This window comes from Chlorocebus sabaeus, chromosome 14, assembly GCF_047675955.1.
Source record: "Chlorocebus sabaeus isolate Y175 chromosome 14, mChlSab1.0.hap1, whole genome shotgun sequence".
Taxonomy (NCBI): Eukaryota; Metazoa; Chordata; class Mammalia; order Primates; family Cercopithecidae; genus Chlorocebus; species Chlorocebus sabaeus.
In genome coordinates, this window is record NC_132917.1 from 70,740,514 (window position 1) to 70,763,614 (window position 23,101).

Genomic DNA, 23,101 nt, shown 5'->3' on the forward strand with positions numbered 1-23,101 from the left:
TTTAAAGAGATTAAACACACAATTTTTGCTTTGTTTTGTTTTGTTTTGAGACGGAGCTTCCCTCTTGTCGCACAGGCTGGAGTGCAATGGTGCGATCTCGGCTGCAACGTCCGCCTCCCGGGTTCAAGCAATTCTCCAGCCTCAGCCTCCGGAGTAGCTGGGATTACAGGCGCTCGCCACCACGCCCAGCTAATTTTTCTATTTTTTGTAGAGATGGGGTTTCACCATGTTGGCAAGGTTGGTGATCTACTGACTTCAGATGATCCGCCCACTTCCGCCCACCGCGGCCTCCCAAAGTGCGTGAGCCACCACGCCTACACAAAGTGCGTCAGCCACCATGCATACACAACTTTTAAAACAGACTAGGGAGGGGAGCTGCCGAAACAACCCCCAAATTTCTCACCTCACACTTCTGAGGAACGAGATAGGTAGAAATAGGGACAAGCATGAAGGGAGGTTTCATGTTTTATCTTTATCTTTTGGCATTGTTTGAACATTTATTACATAAAATACAACCAATAATTAAATATGTAATTTTTTAATACAGACAAAAAATGGTGGAACATCCATATAATGTTACCAAGACAGCTGTTAGGAATGAGACAGAGCTACGTCCATTAACATATAAGAAAACTATGACCTATTTTTTTTTTAAGGCAATTACAGAGTGAAAGAGAATATGAATCATTGTTGCAAAAAGCATCTAAATAGTTCACATATGCAACATAGTAACTATAAGCCATGCTACTTCTGGAGAGATGATTAAGGAAGGACTTGTATACACTTGTCTGATTATTTTATGACTTTGTGTTCACTTATAATTTTTAAATTAATCTTATGTGAATATATTCTTATGAAAAAAATCAAATAATATATGTATTGCTTTTATGATTTAAAATACATATTACTGTGGTTTAGAGAAGGAATTGTTTCTTAAAGGACAATTCGTATTTCTTTCTTCAGCCTGAAGAGTCAGAAGGCAAGACAATTAGTATTTTTAAATAAGGAAATGTAAACTGCTTTTCAGAAAAACATAATGTACAGCAATAATGATTATGTAATCATGCCTCTATTAATACAGCAACCTTTAAAATAATGCAAAAGCACAATAACCAGGCTGTCTGTTTCCAATTTCCTTGGACTGGTTGGCGAGAGTCCCACTTTCTTGGACTTTCCCACCCACATTTATGATCCTGCGCAGCGTATAACCACTACTCACCTCTCCAAACCCAACGAACTTTGCAACCTGCGCAGGCGAAGGTTTCTATGTTTCTCCCTTCATTTCTACTTGACAAACCCCTGCCTGGGGCTGTGCTCGGGAGTCATCTTCACTTCCTGTCTAAGTCAGGTAAAGCCTTTCCTGACTTTCTCCAGGCTGGGGAAAGAACCTTCACAACCCTTACCCACTCCCCGGCTCCCATTGCCTCTTCTTCCCTCTGCCCACGGTGCTCCCCACTTTGCGCGGTGATTTTTGCTCCGGGGGCCTGCCTCTCAGAGGCTTGGGGTCCAGGGAAAGTGCTCTAAGGGTGGGACTGATTTAGTCTGGACATTCCTGACCGGTAGCACTAGGCCCATAATGACCCGAAAATAAATGCCTGTGTAAATTGCTTTGGGAAGCAGTTGGGCAATTTATTAAGAGTAGTGAAAATGTCCCCTTCCTGCTGAAACAGTAAGAATCTTGAAGAAATAATCCTCCCCAAAAGAGAAAACTATATACAAGAAGGTTTTGGGTTGTGTATTATTTTCATGCAGAAAAACTAGACACGGCAGAATATCAAGTAATTGAACGTTTAAGTAAATTACACAGTAACATAATACAGCATTACTCGGCCATTGAAAAGTATGTTTATGAGGATCATAGCACATAGCAAATACTAAAGTGTGGCCTCAAGTAGAAAAGACTGAATACAAAACTACATGTTCACCAGGACTAACATTATGCAAAATAAGGACGCACATTAAAAAAAAAAAAAAAAAAAAGACGGAGTTTTTTAGGGGTAGCACGGGGATATTTTCCCTGCTTTCAGTTCTATGATTGCTCTTCTAGCCATGCGAACAGTGCACAGAGGTTGGAAGTGGCGTCAAGAAGAGTCTTAACATTGTGTACATGATTGTAAAACTGAGAAAAAGAAGACATTTTCAGCCAGGGGAATGCATTTCTAATGGAGGGACTTTCTGCACCTTGACCTGCCAGTCGGGGTTGGGGCCCGGCAGTGGAATTCCCGGGGGGGATCTCAGAACAAAACGACGGCCACGGAGTCCACCTGAACGAATGGGCAGGGAAGGGGCCCCTCGCCCTTGACCCTTAGGCTCTGCTCCAGCCACCCGGAGGTTACGCGGAGCAGAAGGCCGTTTGGGTTGAATGCGTGGGGTTTTTCCAGCGATCGATCCCTTTGGACTGGCTTCCCCACCAGCAACCTGCGCGTCCCCACCACAACCAGCCCGATGGCCGAGCGAAGGTTCGGGAGACCTTGCAGGGAGCGCAGCTAGCCCTCGCCGACCCGGCCGCGCTTTGTCTGGGGCGCGCGCCCGCCCGTTTCCGGCCCCGCCCCTCGCCTTGGTGCCAGCCCGCCCCTCCCCCGACCCCGCTCCAGCGCCTGAGCTCCCGCGCGCCTGGCTTCCGCGGCTTCCCCCACTTCTCAGCCGGCTTCCCTCTCCCCTCTCCTTCCCTTCCTGCCCTTTCACACTCACGCCCCAGCCCCCGTCACCAGCTACCCCAAGGACTTGCAAACTTCGCCCTGCGGAGCGGACTCTTCGGTTCTCCGTGGAAAATCAACCAGACCCAAAACAGAAGTCCCGGCCTTGGGGATACCACGCCGCGCGCCTGAGCATCCGGGCTCCATGTCTCCAGGCGACATCTGCAGGAAGGGAGACCTAAAGGCCGTGGCTGGGGAAGAGAGGCAGGTGCCTGGAGTAGTGAACGGTGGAGATGGCGACGGCGGCCGGGCGGCCTGCACCCAGCGATTCCGAAAGTGCCCATGTATCTGTCCGTCTGGGTGTTTGTTTGTTTGTTTGTTTGTTTTTCTTAGATCATCCACCAAGGCCAAGGTTTCCGAGTGAGGCGCCCACTTCGCATCCCACAGTACCGCCACGTGTGTTCCCCATGAGCTCTTTAAGAGAGAACCCAAGAGCTCCTTAAGAGAGAACCCAAATAATATACGAATACCTTCTCCAGTAACTTCAAGTCAGGGGCTCAGACACACACACACATCCCTAAAACCTATTTCTTTCTTGGAAGAGCATGTGTCCCTCGGCTGTCCTTCCAGCTCTCCCTTGGTGCATGTGCAGGACGCACAGAAGGGTGGAGTGTGAGTTGCGATGATTTTTACACAGAAGGTGTCACACTTTGGGATCTGTTCCGCAGGGAGGCCACAGGTGCCAGGGGACGGGGAAGAGACTGACTCTTGGCAAGAACATTTCTTTGCATTGTTCATTGCAGTTGTTTTTGACTGTTTGTTTGCCTAAGAGATGATCTTGCTTGCCAGGAAAAAAAAAGTGTTATAAAAATAAAAGGAAACAGGATTACAATGAAAGACGAATAGATAAACCCGGTTCCGCAGATATGCGGCGCGCGCCTCACGACCTCGGATACATTCATTGAAGTTGCCGCGCACTCATACCCGGTTCACCTCGCCGCTCGCTCATTCCTCCTGACTAAGGCGCATGGTCAGAGGTGTCCTCGCCCCGCGGCCGTTAGAGGACGCGGCCTACGCTGGAAAGCTGGCCGAGTCCTCCACGCGCTCGGAACTCGGTCTTCCCGATGCAGCCTCCCAGCTATCCCAATGCCCGCTGCCTTTCCCGAGCCCGGCCCAGAACCCGCCTCTCTCGGGGACCTTGACCTCGCGCGGACCTCGTCGCCTTGCTTAGCTCTCCCTGACCTGCTTTTGAACCCGCTAATCCCGTCCCGAACTCTCGCCCCGCGGCAATCCCTCGCCCCGGCCCCGGCGCGCTAATTCCCGCTGACCCCGCCGCCCAGCCACCTCGGCTCGCGCGGCTGTGACTGGGATGAGGGCTTCCCACCTCTGAGTGCAGGTGTGATCTGGAGCTCAGGCCATTACTGCCCCGCATTGTCCCCAGCCTGCGCTCGCACGCCCTAGGACCCAAGCAAACCGTCTCTTGCCTCAAACATTCTGCCCTTCTCTTGCTTCCTCTTGTTTCCCTAGCATAATTCATGTCTTTCTTTAAGAAACCCGTCGGACGCACAAAGATCAAAATCTTCGGTAAGACGCTAAGCTGGCGACGCTGTGGGGAAGCAAGCACTCTCCCACGTGGCTGGCGCGCAATGAGGGCGCAGGAAAGGTAAGCAGGAGACCCGCAGCCAGGAGCCAGCGCCAGGCGCGGGCGAGGCAGGCAGGCAGGAAGAACGGCGGACAGGGCGACTTAATCTCGTTTTTACAGCCAGAGAGTGAGATTGACAATAGCTTGAGCTTCTAGGGATGGGGCTGAGATTCTGGAGAGGCACCTACTAGTCATTTCCTAACCTTTTGGGCTGCTTGGAATTTTTTTCTCAGATGCAAGTTTTCCTTTTAAAAGAAAAGAAAGAAAGAAAAAAGGCAGAGTGGAGTGGCTCACACCTGTAATCCCAACACTTTAGGAAGCCAAGGGGAGAGAAGCCCTAGAGGCCAGGAGTTCCAGACCAGCCTGGGCAACATAACGAGACCCTTGTCTTTGCAAAAAATAAAAATAAAAAATTAGGCGAATGTGGTGGCTCCCGCCTATGGTCCTAGCTACTCAGGAGGCTGAGGCCGGAGGATAGCTTGTGCTTAGGAGAAGGTTTTAGTGGGCCGTGATCGTGTCGCTGCAACCAGCCTGGGCTATAGAGTGAGACCTTGTCTCTTAAAAAAAAAAAAAGTAAAAGTCATTATTTTAAAAGTTGATGAAATTAGTTCACACCACACGCATTTACAAACAGGTCACACACACACACACACACAGAAACACTTCCAAGGTGAGGGTCTGCATGTTTGTTTGGGGTTGTTTTGTTTTGTTTTGTAAGTGAACTGAAACCAACACAAGGCACTGTACTCCCCTTCTTGGTGTTTCATTATTCCAGGACCATGGAGGCTTCGTAAAAAGCATTTCTTTAAGGGGAGTTATTTTCAGAGGCTGTTTTCTAGCCAGGAAAAAAAAAAAAAAAAAAATCGGATACTTAAACTTATCCCCTGGGGCGTGCAACATGTAGAATGCTCCTCCCAACCCCAAAGATCAAATTCCGGCGTTCCAGCCTTGATCGTGTATCACTCTGACTGTCCGGGGAAGGCTGGCCATCTCCAGTGATGTAGGCTGCACGACCGACTATTCAAGTCTGTTTGGCTCACAGCTGTCCCCCAGTGCTTGGCATATTGTAGGAACTCAATAAACATTTGTTAGATGACAAATATTTCAAAGAATGTGCAACAGCTCCTGGAGAACTGTTTCCAGTAGATATAAATTCCTAGCAGCATCTTGGAGTAAGAGGACAGGCCGCCTAGGCTGCCACCTCTAGAAGGCCTTGGATAGTGGCCAGTGCCTTCCCACAGAGGCCCGACAGTCACCCAACACGGGCTGTCATTCAGCTCCTCACTCTTGCATTTTGAAAGTCCTCTCCCAGGGTGAAGAGATAGAGAATTCCTCTAGCCTGTTCCTACCAGGCCGGTGGCTCCTAGAGACCCAGTCCCTGGGTAACCTCTCCTATTCACCATGGACAATAGGCCACTCAGCAGACTGGCCTTGGGTGCTTGTGTTGGGACCCACCTGAGCCTGAGAGCAGGGACTCTGGCTCACATGGTGAAGGGGAAACTTCAGAGAGAGGGTGACCTAGGAAGAGGTGCCAGAGATGCCTGGCTTCTGATTGCCAAGCTCAGTCTGGAACCCGCTTGCAGGTGACACGGATCACTGATCTAAATGATTATTGCTTGAGGCAACAGGGCCCCAAATCTGAAGTTTTCCCAGCACTGGGGATATGGGAGACAGGTGGTTAGTGACCTTGAATGTACAGTGTTCTGGCTTGCACAGAAGGCATGGCAAAGACAAAAAGGACAAAACGATGAAAAGGAGACCTGCCTACTTTGTAGTGACTAGTGGCAAAGACAAAAAGGAGGCCTGCCTAAGTGGTAAGTCACTGTAGGCAAGCTCTCTGAGGCACAGTCAGGAAGGAAAGGTGAGCCACTGCCCTTGATGGAAACACAGGAACAAAATGCTTCAAGCCTATTCTAAACTTGTGTTTTACTGGATTCGTTTGACTTTTAACACACCACAAATTCAAAAGGTATCAAAGGATATAAAGGCCACCCATGCTGGCCTCCAGGCCCCTCCCCAAAGACAGCCCAGGGAGCAGTCCCAGTGATCCCAGCTGCACCCTGAGCTTTCCAGGAGCACCTCATGAGAAATGCCTGGGAAATGATGCCTGCCCCCTCCCGTGTGCCCCCCACCCCCCGCCACACACACACACACACACACACACACACACACAGCCTTTACAATCTCCCTTTGTCTCTGTGCCAGAGGACTCAGATCTTTCTTGGGCTTGAGTTGCTGTTTCTTCCCTGAATCGTTCTTCCCTGAGCCTCAGGAAAGGCTGATGGATAGGCTGGGGCTCTCAGGTTGGGAAAAATGCAGGATCTGGCTTTGGGTGTGAGAGCGGAATGATAAACTCAGAATGCTCCCCAGTGTCTGTGCCAGGGCTGAGTTGGATGAAGGAAGACAGGGTTCCAGCCCAGGCCTCACAGCACACTGTCCTCTGAACCCAATGACCAGTTTTGGGAAGCAGAAAGTTGAGCCAAAATGGGAGGAGAACTGCTGTCCTCAGCCTTGGCAGCCAGTTTCATTTCTCCTGCACCCACCACCTGGGATAGGCACTAAGGTAGTCAATGTGGAGGGCCCTGGAATCTGGGTTCACAACCCGCATGCTGGACAGTCTCCCGCTGCTCCATTGGGCATGGCTAACCTCCTCATTTCTTCATTCACCCTGGCACGAGGAGGAGAGGCACCAATTAGGGCTACAGTGTATTCTTGGCTTTAAGCCTTAAATGACACAAGCTTAAATCTTTGCTTCAGCACCCACAGATTGCCAGGTAAAGTGCACTGGGTAAAGTGCTCTAAATATATTAATTTACTCCTCTTAACAGTTCCAGAGGTTGATACTAATATTACTCCCACTGAAGCATAGAGAGGTTCAGCAGCCTGTTAGCAACTAGTTAAGTGGTAGAGCCAGGATTTGAACACAACCTAGCCAGGAGCCACGACTCTGAATCATTGCTTCAGAGACTGTATTCCTACAATGCTACAGTCCAGGTGGCTCTTCCCCATTGGACAAAACCAGAAAGAATGCTTCCAGAAGGTGACTGATTAGCTGGGGATCCATAGCCATCAGTGGCCTTTCCCAAGCCTTGCCGGGTTCATCTAGCTGCTCCCAGGAAACCTCCCCGCTCTTCTGGTCAAGCTGCTGACCTGCAGGCTGAAAACCAGTTTGGGAGTCATAGACATGCTCACACAAAAGGTAGAAATAATCCAAATTTCCATCAATAATGAATGGATAGACAAAAAGTGAGCTAATCATACAATGAAATATTCTTCAGTCAGAAAAAGAAATGAAGTACTGATACATGCTACAACATGGATGAAATTTGAAACAGTATGCTAATAAAAGACGCTAGGCACAAAAGCCACAGGTGATGATTCCATTTATATGAAGTATCCAGAATAGGGAAATCCATAGAGACAGAGAGTAGATTAGTGCTTGCTTAGGGCTGGGGGTTTGAGGAGATAGAAGGCTGGGAGATCCAGATTTCTTTTTGAGGTGATGAAAATGTTCTAAAATTGACAGTAGTGATGGTTGCACATATCTGTAAATACACGAGAAAACCATTGAATTATACACTTTAAATGGGTGAATTATATGACATGTGAATTACATCTCAATAAAGCTGTTACCAAAACACAAAAATCAATACAGCATACACACATAGTTTGAGAATATAAGGCCACCACCCAGCCAAGGTAGATCCAGGCTCTGCCCTGCAAGTGTCCATGTCCTTGCAGTCCAAGTTTCTTTCAGTCTCTGTAGAGGCCACAGCTCCCCTGCAGTGAATGACACTGCCCCTCAATTCAAAAGGCCCCTCCTGTGCTGTGCCAGGAGCCTGGATCCAGCCTACCAAGAACCTCTTAGCCTGGGAGACAGCCTTCTTCACAGAGTGAAGTTGGAGGGAGGAGAAGAAATGTTTGCCTTGGCAGGGCCCTTGGGGTCCCACACGAACCAGCTATGTGACCTTGGTCTCAGTATCCTCTTCTGCAAATTGAGACAACTGAGTCCCTACCCTAAATAGTCTTGTGAGTATTTCATGAAATTATGAGTCTAGCACAACTTCCAGCACTAGCCAGTGTATTCCATGTTAGAAAACAGATGAAGGATCGAGCGAATTTGGGGGATGATCTAGATAAAATCAGAGTGGTGCGAGTGAAGGGATTTAGTTTGTTAAGAAAGAAGAAAAAGTTTTAGAAGATTGTCTCAAGTCTCTTGCATTTCTTTTGTTCATTTCAATTCCACACCTAGTGGGATTGTATTTGCCTAAAATGGACAAGTGAAAGAGCGCACTCCTACCCCTACAGGGAGAGGGCAGAAGAGAAGAGGGGAAATAAGGAAGCAAGGAAAAGGGAGAGGGAGGAAGGAGAGAGTGTTGGTGAGGAGGATACTAGAGAAACTGCCTCGAAAACTCAAGGGACAGGAAGGACAGAACTGCCCAGGGAAGGGGTGGCTGAGGGGAAAGAGGAAGGCTAAAGAAAAGAAGGAGAAACGGAGGCAAAGGGAGGGGGAGGTGACCAAATCATCAGGTGAAAGGGGAGGAGGAGGAAGAGTCACAGAGAACTACCGGGGAGAAGAAGGAAGAAGCCAACTAGTCTGGGATCAATCTGGAGAAGATTACCAAGTCAGGAGTCCGAAAGCCCCCCTTCCAGAACCTGGGGACACTGGTCTCCGTTGGCTGCTGACTGGGACTTCTCTCCCTATTCTGGCCCAGCCATCCTCTTCCTGCTCTTGGGCAGCCCTGGAGAATCCTGAGTCCTGTGGATGGACAGGGCTTTTCAGATTAAGTTGGACACCTGGAGGTTGGGTCCAGTCGTGTTCTGCCCGGGTCTGTTCAACCATCCCCGAATGAACCTCCTCCCACAAAACTTCCCCCACCTCCCAGACCCCACTACCCCTGGCTTGCCCCCTCCCTGACCCCACCTAGAGTCCTGACCATTTCTCATTTCCTGAACCACAGCATGCTGATCACCACTGGCCTTTGCTCCAGCAAAGTGCCAGCTTCCCCAGCCCTTGTCCAAATTCAGGTGGTTCCCAACCAGGCTTCAGCTGGAAGCCTTTTAAATATATGGATAGCCACTAGGAACCACTAAGGAGCCATTTGGTCTTCAGCTGAGCACCAGCCATTTCAAGTTGTCTGGGTGATTTAATATGTGGCAAGTGTTGAGAACTCCAGTTTGCCTCCTTCCTTAAGCCTTCCTGGCCCTGGGCCAAGGCCACAGCCAAGGCAGTACTGCCTAATGTATATTTGCCTGGTTAGGTACCTAGAGGACCTCCTGAGGTCTGACATGTTAGCAATGGTCACTCCAGTGTGGCCTTCTTTACAGCCCGGCCTAGACCCACAGCCTCCCTGGGGGAAGCCCTCCTGGTTAGGCCCTGGGACTCAGCAGATCAGGAAAGTTGCTAACACCTTGCTTCGGCCTGGCACACAGGCAGCAGATCTTGACGGGCTCTAGAGCTCCCACAGCTTGGCTGGAATCCCTGCTGGGGCAGAGAAGATGGAGCAAAGAGAGGCAAAGCAGGTAAGTGCTGCCTTAGGGGGCTCTGTGCTGTGTCCTTGAGGTGTCTTAGGGGAGACTAGGCCCAGAAGCCCACACTGAGGTGGCAGAGGGAAGGATTCAGCAGCAGTTAAAGCTACTGTCCTGCAACCCAGAGCACACAAAGCCAACTGAAGACCCTGTGGGCCTAGGCCAGCGAAGGTAAACGCCAGGTTGGACAGGTGGTGGGTCCAGAGGTGGTGCAGTGGCTGGAGTCTTTGGCTTCTCACCCTGAACCAGGCAGGTTCAGCACAGCAAATTTGGGTTCCCTGTTCCCCACTCAGGGGTAACCTCCCACCCGTGCTCATAGAGAGTGCCCCTACAGCCCAAGGGTCCTTCTCCTGCATAAACCCCAGTGGGCAACACTGGCATCCAGCACAGACATGCCACAGTCATTTTGTGTTGTCTGAAATGAGCTGTGACTGAGCCTGCAGGAGCCAGTGATCCAGGAGGGGCCTACACAGTGAAATTTGAGGAGCTCCCCCACCTCTCTCGACACCCCCAAGGACCTGCCTATGGTCTTACTGTTGGAGCTACCTCCTTCACTTTCAGCACTGCTACTTTTCTCAGAAATAAATATATTTTTATTGTTTTATAAAAATAACAATGCTCATTGTAAAAATACCAAAATCCAATACGATCACCTCTTAAAATGTCAATCCTTCCCTAGCAGTGGGTGGGTTAGTGGGCCCCTCCCAAACAGGCTGGTACAGAGGTCAGGATCCCAGGCACTAGAGTTGGGGCACAGACAGGGGGCTGGAGAAGGAAGTGGGGTGCAGAGGCTTTCTGCCAACTCAGACAAAGAAACTACTCCCTGAGTAGTTTCTGTGAGGATTGTTCCTCTCTGCTCATCCCAAGCTCCCAGCTCTCTTTAGCTGCAAAAGAATTCCCATTCCTGCATCATGATGGCTGAGCAGAATGGCAGGCCTGGAGACTGGATTTTTTGGGAGGAGGGCAAGTGCCGCGGAGGATTTCCCAGGGGCCTTAAGGTGGGCCCCAAAACTAGAGAGGAGAGAGGAGGGCAAGAGACCCAAAAAGAAAGTTGTCAGAGCAGAGCTGAGGAACCCAGGCTGCCTGAGCCTCTGGGGCTCTGGGCCTGAAGTGGCTGGGGGGATGCGCTAGCTGAGAGAGGCAACGGGGTGGTAGAGGCAGAGAGGGTCAAAGGGGAGGACAGGAGAGAAGCAGGGGGAGCCCCGGAAGCACCCATGACTGCGCACCGCGGGGGAGAGGCCAGGCCCCAGCCTTAGCTAGAGGGAAGCGCACCCTAAGTAGCCAGACTGAGCAGGACAGAGTGCAGGCCTGGAGAGCCGGCCTGGTGCACCTGCCAGAGCATCCCGAAGGATACGAAAGAAGACAGAATGCTGGACACAGGTTCTGAGCACCTAAGCCGGATACTGAAGGCTCTGCCAGAGCTGCAGAGCGCTGGCAGTGAAGGACAGAAAACGGCTTCGCAGAAAGGTACTGGGTAGTGTCTGGGGGAACCTGACCTACGAATTCCACCCGCCCACATACATCCCTTCGCTCCCCTAGCAGCCAGCACAGGCCTCACATTGCCAACCCTAGAGAGGGCTGCTGTGGGTCGTGGTGTTGGGGGTAGGGGGCAGGGGAGTGTATTTATCCACAGGCACCGGGGATCCAGTTCTTAGCGCCACGAAGGCTCGGGAGGTCTGTCCCTCCTGCTGAGCGGCCAAAAGGCAAGAAGGTGTGTGGTGCAGGGCTGGAGGGTCCACGGGGAATAACCGGAACAGGCCCGCGCCCCGAAAAGGCGTCAGGAATTGGAGGGTGGCAGAGGATGCCGAGCAAGGCTGAATCCAGAGAGGATGGCCCCTTTCCCCGACTCCAGCCCGGCTTTGGAGAAGCCCCAGGGGATCCCCGTTCTAAAGGGTCTCTAAGGGGAGCTAGGAGCAGGAGTGCCCCTCCCTACCAACTGTCTTCCCATTCTCCCACTGAGAATGAAGGACCTGAACCACTACTGCCCTCCCCTCACCGTCTGGCATTCCCCTTCCAACTCCCTTAGGTTTAGTTTCTCAATTGCCTTACCAAAAAAGAGAGGAAGCGAAGAGTCGGAAGAAATTCTCTGGGCCCCTGGGGTCTTGGCGGGTTGAGATCACAGTGAGGCCGCAGGGGGAGACTGAAGGTGAAGAGGAGAACAGTAGGCCCGAGACACCGGCGCTCAGGTCCCAGTCGCGAATGGGGAATCCCTGATCCCAGTGAATTCGCGCCAGGCGGACTCGTCACGCCTCCAAGCTCTGCGTCCGTCTTGCACAGGGCAGGAAGTTTCCTCTAGAGCCAGGCAGGGACTCAGCTTAGGCACGCTTTGTTCCCCAACCCACGCATATACTCTGAAGGGGCGGTACCGCACCCCTACATCCCCCCGTACACCCTCGCCATGCGTCTGTACCCGGGCACAGGTGGCCCAGCTTTCCTCACCAAGGACCCGGGGGACTTAGCGAAGCAAGATGTTCTCTGTCTCTAGGAAGGGGAGGACGCGGGTGGGAGCCTAGTGGCTCCCGCACAAAGTGCCTCCTTGGTGGGGAATTAGACCGCCCAGGCAGCAAGCTTAGGGAGGCACTGGGGGCCAGGCAGCCTGGGGTTCAAGAACCTCTGTTCCTGCGGATGGCCAGGCTTCCAGCTCGGCCTGAAAGGGGTCTGACTGGGTCAGGGAAGGGCTCAGTGAGGAGACCCAGTCCTCCTCTCCACTGCTCCTCCATACACACCCGGGCGCCTCCGCGCACAGAAGCCCTGACTTCCTCACTCCATCCCCGCATGCACATGCACTGGGGCTGGGGCCCCACTGCCCAGGCTTGCCCACAAGAGACACCCAGGATTCCAGAGGGAGGACGAATCTTTTACCTCCAAGAGAGAACGTGAGAAAGGAAGAATAAAGGGTGCAGGAGAAAGGAGAAGACTGGAACACCCAAGAGTCGATACCTAGCTGGCTTGGAGCCAGGCGGTGCTCCCTGCAAGGCTCCCAGGAGCAGACAGGGAAGGGAAAGCTGCCAGAACGTCCAGAGTCCAGGCTCCGGAGGACTCTATAAGAGGCCTCCGACCTCTCCCAGGAGTGTGCTCACACCCAGGACCTCATCCATGGGCACTGGGAGAGGACTCCAGGACTGAGACTCGAGTTACTGGCATGGAAAGATGCCATTTGTGAAATGAAAAATAAAAACGACGACAACAAACGAAGCTTGGCACGGTCCAGCAAGTGCTGCTTTTCCGTTTTTGTCTGCACAGAAACTGGGGCCTCATCTGCAGCAAGCAGAACCGCTAGAGCTGGGGGTAGGGGTGCAGTGTCCAGGCAAGCCGAGTGTTTGTTTATATTTCTGTTTATAATTTTTGTATATTAGATGCATCTCAAGTAATAAAAATAAACTTGAGAGAGCCAGAGAGGCAAAAAACTGAAGTGCAGAGTAGAGGTGGTGGCTGGGTGAGAGACAAGACTTTTGGGAAGCTTGGCGGATGGAGAGGGAGAGGGTCTGACCTGCATGGCGGTCATTAAGGAGTTCACTGCCACTGCTAGGGCCAGGCCGGGAGGAATAGTGCAGAGCTCACGGCACACGGGCAACATGGATTCTTTCAGGCGAGCTCAGTTCCACTGGGTCATACTTTCCCCAGGACCCTCCTGAAACCTCTTTCTCACTCCTTTCTCCTACATACATACACATTCCTACAGTCCTGTGCCCCAGGCCCACAAACTCTCAGCACCTACAGGTAGTCCAGGCTGCTCTCCCTCTGAACACCCTGACTTAAGCCTTGGGCTCAATCCCACCTTTCCTGCCACCCACCCAAACCACTCTGTGGCTGTGTTTCCCCTTCCTTCCTTCCTTCCTTCCTTCCTTCCTTCTTTCTTCCTTCCTTCCTTCCTTCCTTCTTCCTTTCTTCCTTCCTTCCTTCCCTCCTTCCTTCCTTCCTTCTTCCTTCCTTCCTTCCTTCCTTCCCTCCTTCCTTCCTTCCTTCCTTCCCTCCTTCCTTCCTTCCCTCCCTCCCTCCTTCCTTCCTTCCCTCCCTCCTTCCTTCCTTCCTTCCCTCCTTCCTTCCCTCCCTCCTTCCTTCCTTCCCTCCCTCCTTCCTTCCTTCCTTCCCTCCCTCCTTCCTTCCTTCCTTCCCTCCTTCCTTCCTTCCCTCCTTCCTTCCTTCCCTTCCTCCTTCCTTCCTTCCTTCCCTCCTTCCTTCCTTCCCTTCCTCCTTCCTTCCTTCCTTCCCTCCTTCCTTCCTTCCTTCTTTCCTTCCTTCCTTCCCTCCTTCCTTCCTTCCTTCCTTCCCTCCTTCCTTCCTTCCCTCCTTCCTTCCTTCCTTCCTTCCTTCCCTCCTTCCTTCCTTCCTTCCTTCCTTCCTTCCTTCCTTTCTTCCCTCCCTCCTTCCTTCCTTCCCTCCCTCCTTCCTTCCTTCCTTCCCTCCCTCCTTCCTTCCTTCCTTCCCTCCTTCCTTCCTTCCTTCCCTCCTTCCTTCCTTCCTTTCTTCCTTCCTTCTTTCCTTCCTTCCTTCCCTCCTTCCTTCCTTCCCTCCCTCCTTCCTTCCTTCCTTCCTTCCTTCTTTCCTTCCTTCCTTCCCTCCTTCCTTCCTTCCTTCCTTCCTTCCCTCCTTCCTTCCTTCCTTCCTTCCTTCCTTCCCTCCCTCCTTCCTTCCTTCCTTCCTTCCCTCCTTCCTTCCTTCTTTTCTTCCTTTCTCCCTCCCTTCTTTACTACCAGCAAGACCTCCCGACCTGCCCTTTTTACCCTCTGCTTTCCCTAGGTGCCATATCCTAAGTGGAGTAGTTGTTAATTATTCAATTAAATAATTGGTATGTGTCCCCCTCCCCCCGCAACCTCACCTTCTGCCGGGAATATCTGGCATCGGAAACACACAACCATTCACATGAATACTGTACACGCACTATGGTACTGACACACGCACATACTCATATACCTGCTTTCCCACTCACAGGGATAATGGAGGCTGCACCAGGGACACATGCAGCCATGCTACAGCCACTTTCACGGGCATATCCACACCCGCTCTCACAGACCCCCTTAACCAGATTATTGGACAGACCGAAGCACCCTGCTCACGCCAGCAGGTCAAACAAACGAAGGAAAGTCTGAGGTGGTAGTGCTTTAGGGAAAGGGTCACAGGCCTTGTTGCGCGTGCACACATTTGCACACACACCTTCGTTCTCAATCTTTCGTCCAGGTCCCCTTCTGAGTCAAAGAAAGTCCCCTCCCAGTGCGTTGAGAGAGACACTAGGCTCGGGCGAGCGCCGGCCTCTCCAGTAAATGCTGGGGATCCGCACGCCTCGGGGGGCTGAGCCCCGGGACCCCAGCTGTTCAACTCCTTACAACCTGACCCTACTTCACTTCCAGCCTTGCTCACCTCCGCCCTTTACCTCTCCGCAGACTCGGAGAAGGTGGGACCCGGGACAGCGACACAGCGACAGAGCACGGGGAGAGCTCCGCGGAGGGAAACAAGGAAATCCCCACCTTCTATCCCTGTCTCGTGGTGCGGTCCCCTGTGACGGCCTCAGACCTGAGGGAAAACCAGGACTTTGCCGCCTACCACGGTCTCAGCCTTACTCTCGAGTCTCTGGGCGCCTGCACCCGGCTGTCTGCCTGTGCGCCTGTTCAGTCTCTCCCGGGGACGCGGGTGAGTCCGTCTCCTTGCCTCACTTTCCCAGCCTCATTCGCCCACTCTCGCCCTTGATCTTCCATGAGGGCCGGGGAAGGGGGTCCTCCGGTCTGCGTTCATGAGTGTGGGTGGGTATAAATCTAGGGGTTGGCGCACTGAGCCCAGGCCTGCGCCCCCGCCTCCAGCACCCCCACCGACCCCACCCTGCCAAGCCCCAGAGCAAGGCCAACCTCCTCTTCTCTGCTAGGTCTCGCCGAGGTCGCCTTCTTTGCGCACTTTGGTTATTGATCCTGCTGAATCGGCCGGAGCGCAGCGGCTGCGCTTCTGTGGGAACAAGGGAGTGGGGAGGTGAGTAAGCTAGGGGAACGGTGGAGGGGAGGAGAGATTGATCAACTTTAGGAGGGGTTGTAGGGCATTCCTCAAGGCCGTCCCATTCTCCCTCTGCCCGGCTTGGAGCAGGGCTAGACTACGGGTGGAGTGGGACCACCGCTCCCCTCCCCCTCCCTCTCTCCCCTGGCGTGGAGCCCCGGCGCAGCTGGGAGTCTAGGAACCCTGACTCCCGCCCAATCAGCGGCGAGGGGAGGAGCAGCGGCCAGGGGCGGGGCCAGAGGAGGAGGAGTCGGGCGGGGGCGTGAGGGGCGGGGAGCGGCGCTCACCACCAGCCTAGGCTGGCTCCTGGATAGTGGGGTTGGCAGTGGCGGTCGGCATGGGCGATGGGGGCGCCGAGCGCGACCGGGGCCCCGCGCGCCGGGCGGAGTCTGCTGGCGGCGGTGGGCGCGGCGGGGACCGCGGCGGAGCGGAGGACTTGCGAGCTGATGGCGGTGGCCACAGCCCAACGGAGGTGGCCGGGACCTCAGCCTCCAGTCCCGCAGGCTCCAGGGAGAGCGGAGCCGACAGCGACGGGCAGCCCGGGCCCGGCGAGGCAGACCACTGCCGCCGCATCCTGGTGCGAGGTAAGGGGACAGCTCGTGGCCCTGCTCCACTGGACCCTCACCCTACCCATACTGGGGCCCCCGACCTTCTTGCAGGTGACATCTTCCAATTCATATATTCATTTATTCGTCATCCAGTCATTCATTCAAATATTATTTTGAGCGTCTATTGTGTGCTGGACATTGAGCTGAGTGAGGGGACAAAGCAGCGAATGGGACCGCAGCGGTCCCCGTTTCTCCGCCTCTCGGTCCAGTCCCTTAGTCGTAGGCCCACCCGGGACCTCTACTGTGGCGGGTGCAGAAATGGAGTGCCGGATGCTGAGAGCCTGGTCTCTGTCCCGTGACCCTCAAGGCAAGTGCGGAGAAAAGCGTCACGCGCGCTCCGCGGGGACAGGACGTGGAGAAAGCAGCGTCGGCAACCGCGGGAGGAAAAGGCCCCGGCTCTGCAGGGCGGCCGGGGTGCTTCCTCCCCTCCTGCTCAGCCGCGTTTCCCATCCCCGGCAATCCCGACCCGCACGGATTGCCCGGGGGAGATGGCGCGGGACGCGGAGAGTGGCGTGTGCGGCGCTTGCCCGCTGTGCTTCACTCTCTCGCTTCCCACTTCCTCGCGGCGCCTGGGCCCAGCCGGCTCTCGGCGCCGCCTTCCCGCGGCCTGGCCTTTCATGTCCTTCCCTTTCTCCCTTGGCTCTCGTCCTCCTCTCTTCTTTCCCGGCCATTCCTCTCAGCCGAACGCGTCTTCCCGGCACCTTCTTCCTGCAAGCGCCTCGATCTGGACTGCGACCGATTACCCAGCTCTTCCCGGCCTCCTCGCCGCGAGGCCGAGGCTCCCCAGGCCCCCAGTGCCAGCCTTTCGCAGTGCCGAGGGCTCCGCTTTCCCTGGATCTGGGCCTTGCCCGGCGAAATGGGAGGAGAAAGGGGACTCCAGGGTCTTGCCCTCAGCCCGACCCCAGGTCGCGGCCAGAGACTGAAGTCCGTTGCCTCCTCCACCCCGAAGCCCCGCGTCCGGGAGACCCCGCGCCAGAAGAGGCCACTGGCGGTAATGGCTCCCCCAGGCTCCTTCCTGGGCTCCCTCCTCCGGCTTCCTCCCGGCTTCCTCCCGCTGCCTCTTTCCAGCCTCTTCACACTCGCCGCTCGGGAGAGCCTCTGGGCCTCTGGAGGCCACTGGCCCGAGCTGATTTCTTTGGCCTCCGCCTGGGGAAAGGGAACAGGCTGGAAGCTGGCCCTGGGTCGTTCCAGCGAAGGAATTCTGTTTGGTCTGAGCTCGGCTACCCTCAAGCTGACTGGGACACCCTGGGCCAGTTGGGCACGACCTCTCTGCAGCTGCTGGGTGTGGGTGGCTCTGAGGACTGGAGTGCAGAGCATGAAGGCAGCCCAGTGTGAGGGTGACTGATGACTGCCTTAAATACAGAGGTAGGGGCCCTAGCTCTGGGAAACATTGCTGGTGCCAGATGTCACTGGGACAGTGGGTGCTCACTGCCACTCTTAGTTGACTGCTTAAGTCAAGGCAGTTATACCATCAGGAATTCTAGCAGGTGTATGGACCTGTTGGGCACCAGGGATTAAATTCGGTTTTGTTCTTTAGACTGTGGGGTGTCCTGAGTGAAGGCATGAGCAGCCCTTTTGGTTCCTTTAAAAAAATCTGTAAGACTGCCAGAGAACTCAGTCCCCCAGTCCCACACATTCCCAGGGGAAGATCTAAAGTCCCTGCCTGTGACACTCATCACCTTGAACCCCACCTATGGGTGGGCATTTTCTTCCCCCCAGGACAATTGTGAGTTCTGTGCCCACCTAACACCCTCTCCACCCTACTAACCCTTTATGTAGAGCAAATAAGTTTTGTGTACAGATGTCAATTAAATAGCCTTCAGGGTTAAACTAATAGGAAGTGGAATTCAAAAGTGACCCTCCACCCTGTGAGGTGGGGCCACCCAAGCTGGAGCAATCCACAGTCAGGCAGAGATGGGCTTGCACTGAATGTAAGACAGCCTGTGTGAGTCTTCAGGGGGTGTACTTTTTATAAATGTATGTGCACACACAGAGGTGCCATTGCATTTGTAAAATATAATCAAAATATTAGATATAAAGCATAGAGGATATATTTACACACCTAACAGAAATGAAAGGCAAGTGTGGCTTTTATAAATCCCTCTGCCCTTCCCCATTTAATGATGGGGAGGTTATTATGGGCCTGAAACGCTCAGGATGTGATTTACCACTAATCTCTCCTAGCCAGGGTCACCTGAGTCACTGGCAGTCCCGCCATGGCTCAGGGCTCTGATCAATGAGACAGGCCTGGCACTGGTGAAGGAAAGTCTGAACTGCCTTGGCCCCTGAATGAACATCCCTTCCATAGGCCTTCAATACACTTTTCCCTTGACCTCTGAGAACACATCCTCCCAAAGAATCTTTGGAAGGAAACCACTAAAAGGTAAAAGGGAGGCATTTGCACTTGCTGTCCTGTGTCAGTGTTGGGTTGGGGCCTCCTCAGGACCTCCCCTTTCTTGGGGAGGCCTTCTGGGTCCTTTCTGCCTCCTTTCATTCTGCACTCCTTCATCTAAGAGCCTACCACAGGGGAGCAGGTTTGTTGAGGGAGTCCTTTGGCACAGGGAGTAGGAGGAGAGCTTGGGCGCCAGAGTTAAGCAAAGTTGGTTTAGATTACTGACCTTATAGCCCTTTAAACCTGAACCAATTTCTTTGTTTCTCTTTGCTTGCTTCCTCATCTTACAAAGGGACCCATAGCCCTTACCTTAAAGGACTTGCCAAGAATCAGAGGTGATGTCTAAAACTGCAAACACCCGGTAGGATCTCCATAAATATTTGTTGACAGAAGGAAGGGTGTAGCTCTGAGGTTAACCACTTTTGATGGGTGGGGCAATGGACCTTTGTTGTTTGAGGCCTCTCCCAAGTCACCCCTTTCCCCCTCCTTCTGGCTCTGGCCCAGGGTCTGGGCTGTACTGGGAGGTGAGCACCTAGGGGTCAAGAACACACTGATGGTAAAGGAAAATCAGCACCATCTTGCAGACCACACAGTGCGGCCCTCCCCAATCTCCTTGGTGGGAACCTTTTGGGATCAGTGACTCAAGGCTCTGCCAATGCAGGGTAGAGAGCCAGGGAGGCCAAATGTGATGCCTCCTGTGCATCAAAATGAAGGCTCCTTCCCGTCACACAAGGGCACGGACCGGAGCTGCTGAGATGATAGGCCGGGCGCACAACAGGCACCCCGCACATCGCACCGCGGACACAGCGAGCCTCCCATTCGGACCCTAAGGCCTGAGAAGGCCGCTCCACACCTCCGAGTGCACAGTCCCTAGACCAGTGAGGGCGGGGACGGAGGAATCCTTTTGTTTTATATTGGAAACCGCACACCAAAGGCAGGCAGGAAGCAACGAAAGGAACAGGCCGCCTGAGTCGTGGCTCAAATAGCACAGGGCAGTGGCCGAGCACCAGCCTTTTCGGTGGAGCTGGGATCCCAGCAGACAGAAGAGGTGGACAACTCTGACCCCAGACTCCCTACGACCCCACGATCAACGCTCGCACCTGCACACTCAAACGCACCTGTTTCCCAAATTAATCCGGACGCGAATTTAACGACCGATTTTGATAGATCCGGGAAATTCTGTCCACCAACACAGCAACTTTTACAGACAATGCGTGGTGTCCGTTCCTGCTCACCCAAAGCGGCCTCTCTGGGCTGAGAGCCACCGCTGTGGGTCCTCAAACCCCACTCGAAACCCTCCGAACCCCTCTGTCTGGGAGCGGTAGGGCGTGATGACTGCAGGATCCCTTGAAGAAGCCACTCGCTGCAACCCCACCACCAGCAGCAAAAACGCTTTCACCCGGGAGCTGAATGGATGCGCGGATGGCTGGGGGCCGTGAGGGGACGCGTGAAGCCCAGGCCTCTTGCTTGGGCTGGGCGATGCCCGCCGTGGGACGGGTGGGATTGACCTTAGTGGAGTCCAGCCCCTCGGAGAATCTGCGGGCAGCCGGGACCCACGCTCCAGAAACACGCAAGTCCGAACTCATACACACAGCACAATGGCGTGCAGCCGCTGGGGCCCTATCTCCCAGTGGCGCGTCTGAAGAAGCCGTGCAAGGGGGTGCAGCTTAGGGGCTCCGGCTGGCAGGTTACTGCAGGGACAGACGCCTCGCCTCCAGCAGCCGGGTCCAGGCTCATGGTCGGCCGGCCTCTGCTCGCTTTCTGCTTGGATTTCCAGCAGCCACTGGGCTTGGGGAGATCGGCCCTGGCCGCAGGCCTAGCCCTGCTGCGCAGGCGTTTAGCAAGGACCATGGGACTTTCGTCTCAATATCTGAGTCTGTTAATAGACCTGATAACCCAGGACCAGCACCCCAGGCAGACATGGAAAAGTGTAAATGGCTCATGCAAGGAACTACACTTTGAGATTTTTGTACTTGTTTTTATTTTTTGGTTTTAGCTTTTGTAGAGGGTTTCTTTTTTTGTTTTGTTTTCTTGGAGTTGCTTTACGTTATTTTTCCCTTTTACTTGTTTTCGGCAGGAGGCACACATTCCCTTAGTGGGTCTATGCCGGCAGGCCCTCTCATTTGGGTCTTCTTTTGTTTTCCCCCTTCCATAACCCTCACACCCACAAACACACACTGAAGCAGACCAGTAACCCGAAAAATCATCTTGTAGTTGTGTCTTGTGTGCCCAGTTTTCATTTTCAGGGAACTGTTCAGGAAGATTAGACAGCTCATTCCCTCCTCAGGCGATTTCTGTTCCCCTTCTGGTCTGGTAGACCCAGGAACCCATGGAACCACCACCGCATCCCCTGCCCCACACACCCGCCTCTTCAGGAACGGTCCCCCAGGTAGCTTCTGGGGAGTCCTAGGGGCAAGGAGGCCAAATTCTTTGGAAGTCCAGACAGTAAGTGGGTACCTGGGGCTACAGAAAAGGGAAGAGATGGCAGTGGCATGCACCCGCAGTCAGTCAAAGCCACCGGGCTCAAGTCTTCCTCTTTTGTGCACCATCTGTAGGGAGACAGGGTGCCTATACATCATGTTGGCCTGGGGGCCATTTCCCCAATTAAACCTCTTGGCTGCACGCTTCTTTCTTGTTGGCTACATTTCTTTGATTTCTATTTTAATGATGGGAGGTAGAGCATATGAATTTTGCCTATTTGCTCTTCGCTTAATATACAATCACAAATAATGCTAGACCTGACTACCCTTGGAGAGCCAGTAGCCAGTTACCTGGCTGTGCGTCTACAGATTCTGTACCCCAGTTCAAGATACTCTGATAGAGGACACCAAGGCTGCATGAGCCTGCCCACCAATCCCTGGGGCCAGACAGATCTAGGAGCCTAGTTCACTCCTCATACCCCCAGCCCCGCTTATCCTGGAAGGTGGTTGGGAGTTTCAGTGCCTTAGGTTCTCCCACTGTTGGTGGATGCTGACTGGGGACATCCAGCGCTGCAGAAAGAGGTAGCAGCCCCAGGCTTGGATGTGGCCTGCAGAGCCAGGGTGAATGCACCCGGAGAGTCAGGGTGAGTGCCAGACTGGAGGAGTGTGCTGTAAGGTCTTGATAGGGGCTTGGGCTTGTAAGGGCTCAGGGTCCTTCTTGAACCGTCTCCCCTGTAGCCTTAACATACTTTGTTCTTACTTTTTTCTTTTTCTTTTTCTTTTTTTCTTTTACTTTTTTTAGATACACTGGTTGCTCTGTCACCCAGACTGGAGTGCAAGGGTGCAATCATAGTTCACTGTAACCTTGAACCCCTGGGCTCAAGGGATCCTCCCTCCTCGACCTCCCAAATTGCTGGATTACAGGACTGAGCTACCGCGCATTTCTTGTTCTTTAACTTATTCCACAAACGTTAATGCGTACCTACTGTGTGCCAGACTGAGCCTGGCTGAAGCTGCCGGCATGCAGCGTCCCAGGGATGTGAGCTATTTCTGCCCAGCTCTCACAGCCAGGCCAGGAATAGCTGGGTAGGGACTTCCGCGCTGAAGTCTAGGGGGCAGGCTCCCCGAGCCAGGTTCCCTCGACGCCAGGCAAAGACCACGTAGAAGGTGGTCACTGTGCCCACCAAATCCAGGCGATCTTCCCGGATGCTTTTAGCGTACAGTAGGCACTCAATAAATACTTCTCAAATAATTTAAAGGAGACAGAATTCATCAACATCGCATATTTCTGTAGGTACTAGGCGGCCAATGCCTTCTCCTGGAAGAACGTGTGTTCTAAGATTATCTTATTTTTTGGCGTTGCAATGTCCTTATATGAAACAGTGATCATGGCAGGACATAGAATAATTGTTAAAACATGAAGTTGGCAACGCCATAGCTTTGGAATTTTGTTTGTGCAATCCACAACTTTGGGAACCACTGAATTACAAAACCTGAAAACCCTCATGTATGCGGCCGCTTAGAGGCCCGCCCAGGCTGGAGCGGAGGTCTTGGGAAGCGCTGGGCCGCTCCTAAAGTCAGTGGTGATTCTCCCGGCTTTCGGCGGCTGCCGGGTGTGAGGTTCCACGGGCAACGCCAGCCACAGGGTTGACAGAAATAACTAGATAAATCTGTGCCCCTGCCCCTGCCAGCTCACAAGGCTGCAGCCCACGGCTGGAGCCAAAATAACCGCGCAGTTGATGCCACGGTTTCCTTAGCGTCTTGCTGGAGACACTGACTTCCAGAGCCCCTATCCCGCCTTCTATTCCCCACTGCTTGGCAGCCCACGGCGTCCACCCGCGAGCTGCGGGAGCCAGGGCCGGGCAAAGGACACTGCAAAGCACAGCCTCCGGCAG

The 23,101-nt window shown here is 53.5% G+C and overlaps 1 protein-coding gene and 1 long non-coding RNA gene across 2 annotated transcripts in view; both read left to right on the forward strand.

Moving 5' to 3' along the window:
- The first annotated feature begins 2,593 nt into the window (after positions 1–2,593).
- LOC140713434 (uncharacterized) lies at positions 2,594–5,010 on the forward strand. The gene is made up of 4 exons (XR_012095512.1): positions 2,594–2,900; positions 3,030–3,092; positions 4,187–4,299; positions 4,534–5,010. It is a non-coding gene; the product is annotated as an uncharacterized lncRNA (long non-coding RNA).
- An 11,059-nt stretch (positions 5,011–16,069) lies between these two features.
- The window catches only part of VAX2 (ventral anterior homeobox 2), a 33,622-nt gene continuing 26,590 nt past the window's right edge, over positions 16,070–23,101 (forward strand). Inside the window, exon 1 of the mRNA XM_007970303.3 lies at positions 16,070–16,370. Coding sequence (XP_007968494.1) covers positions 16,124–16,370 — 247 coding nt within the window. The 5' untranslated portion in view covers positions 16,070–16,123. The remainder of the gene's footprint in view (positions 16,371–23,101) is intronic.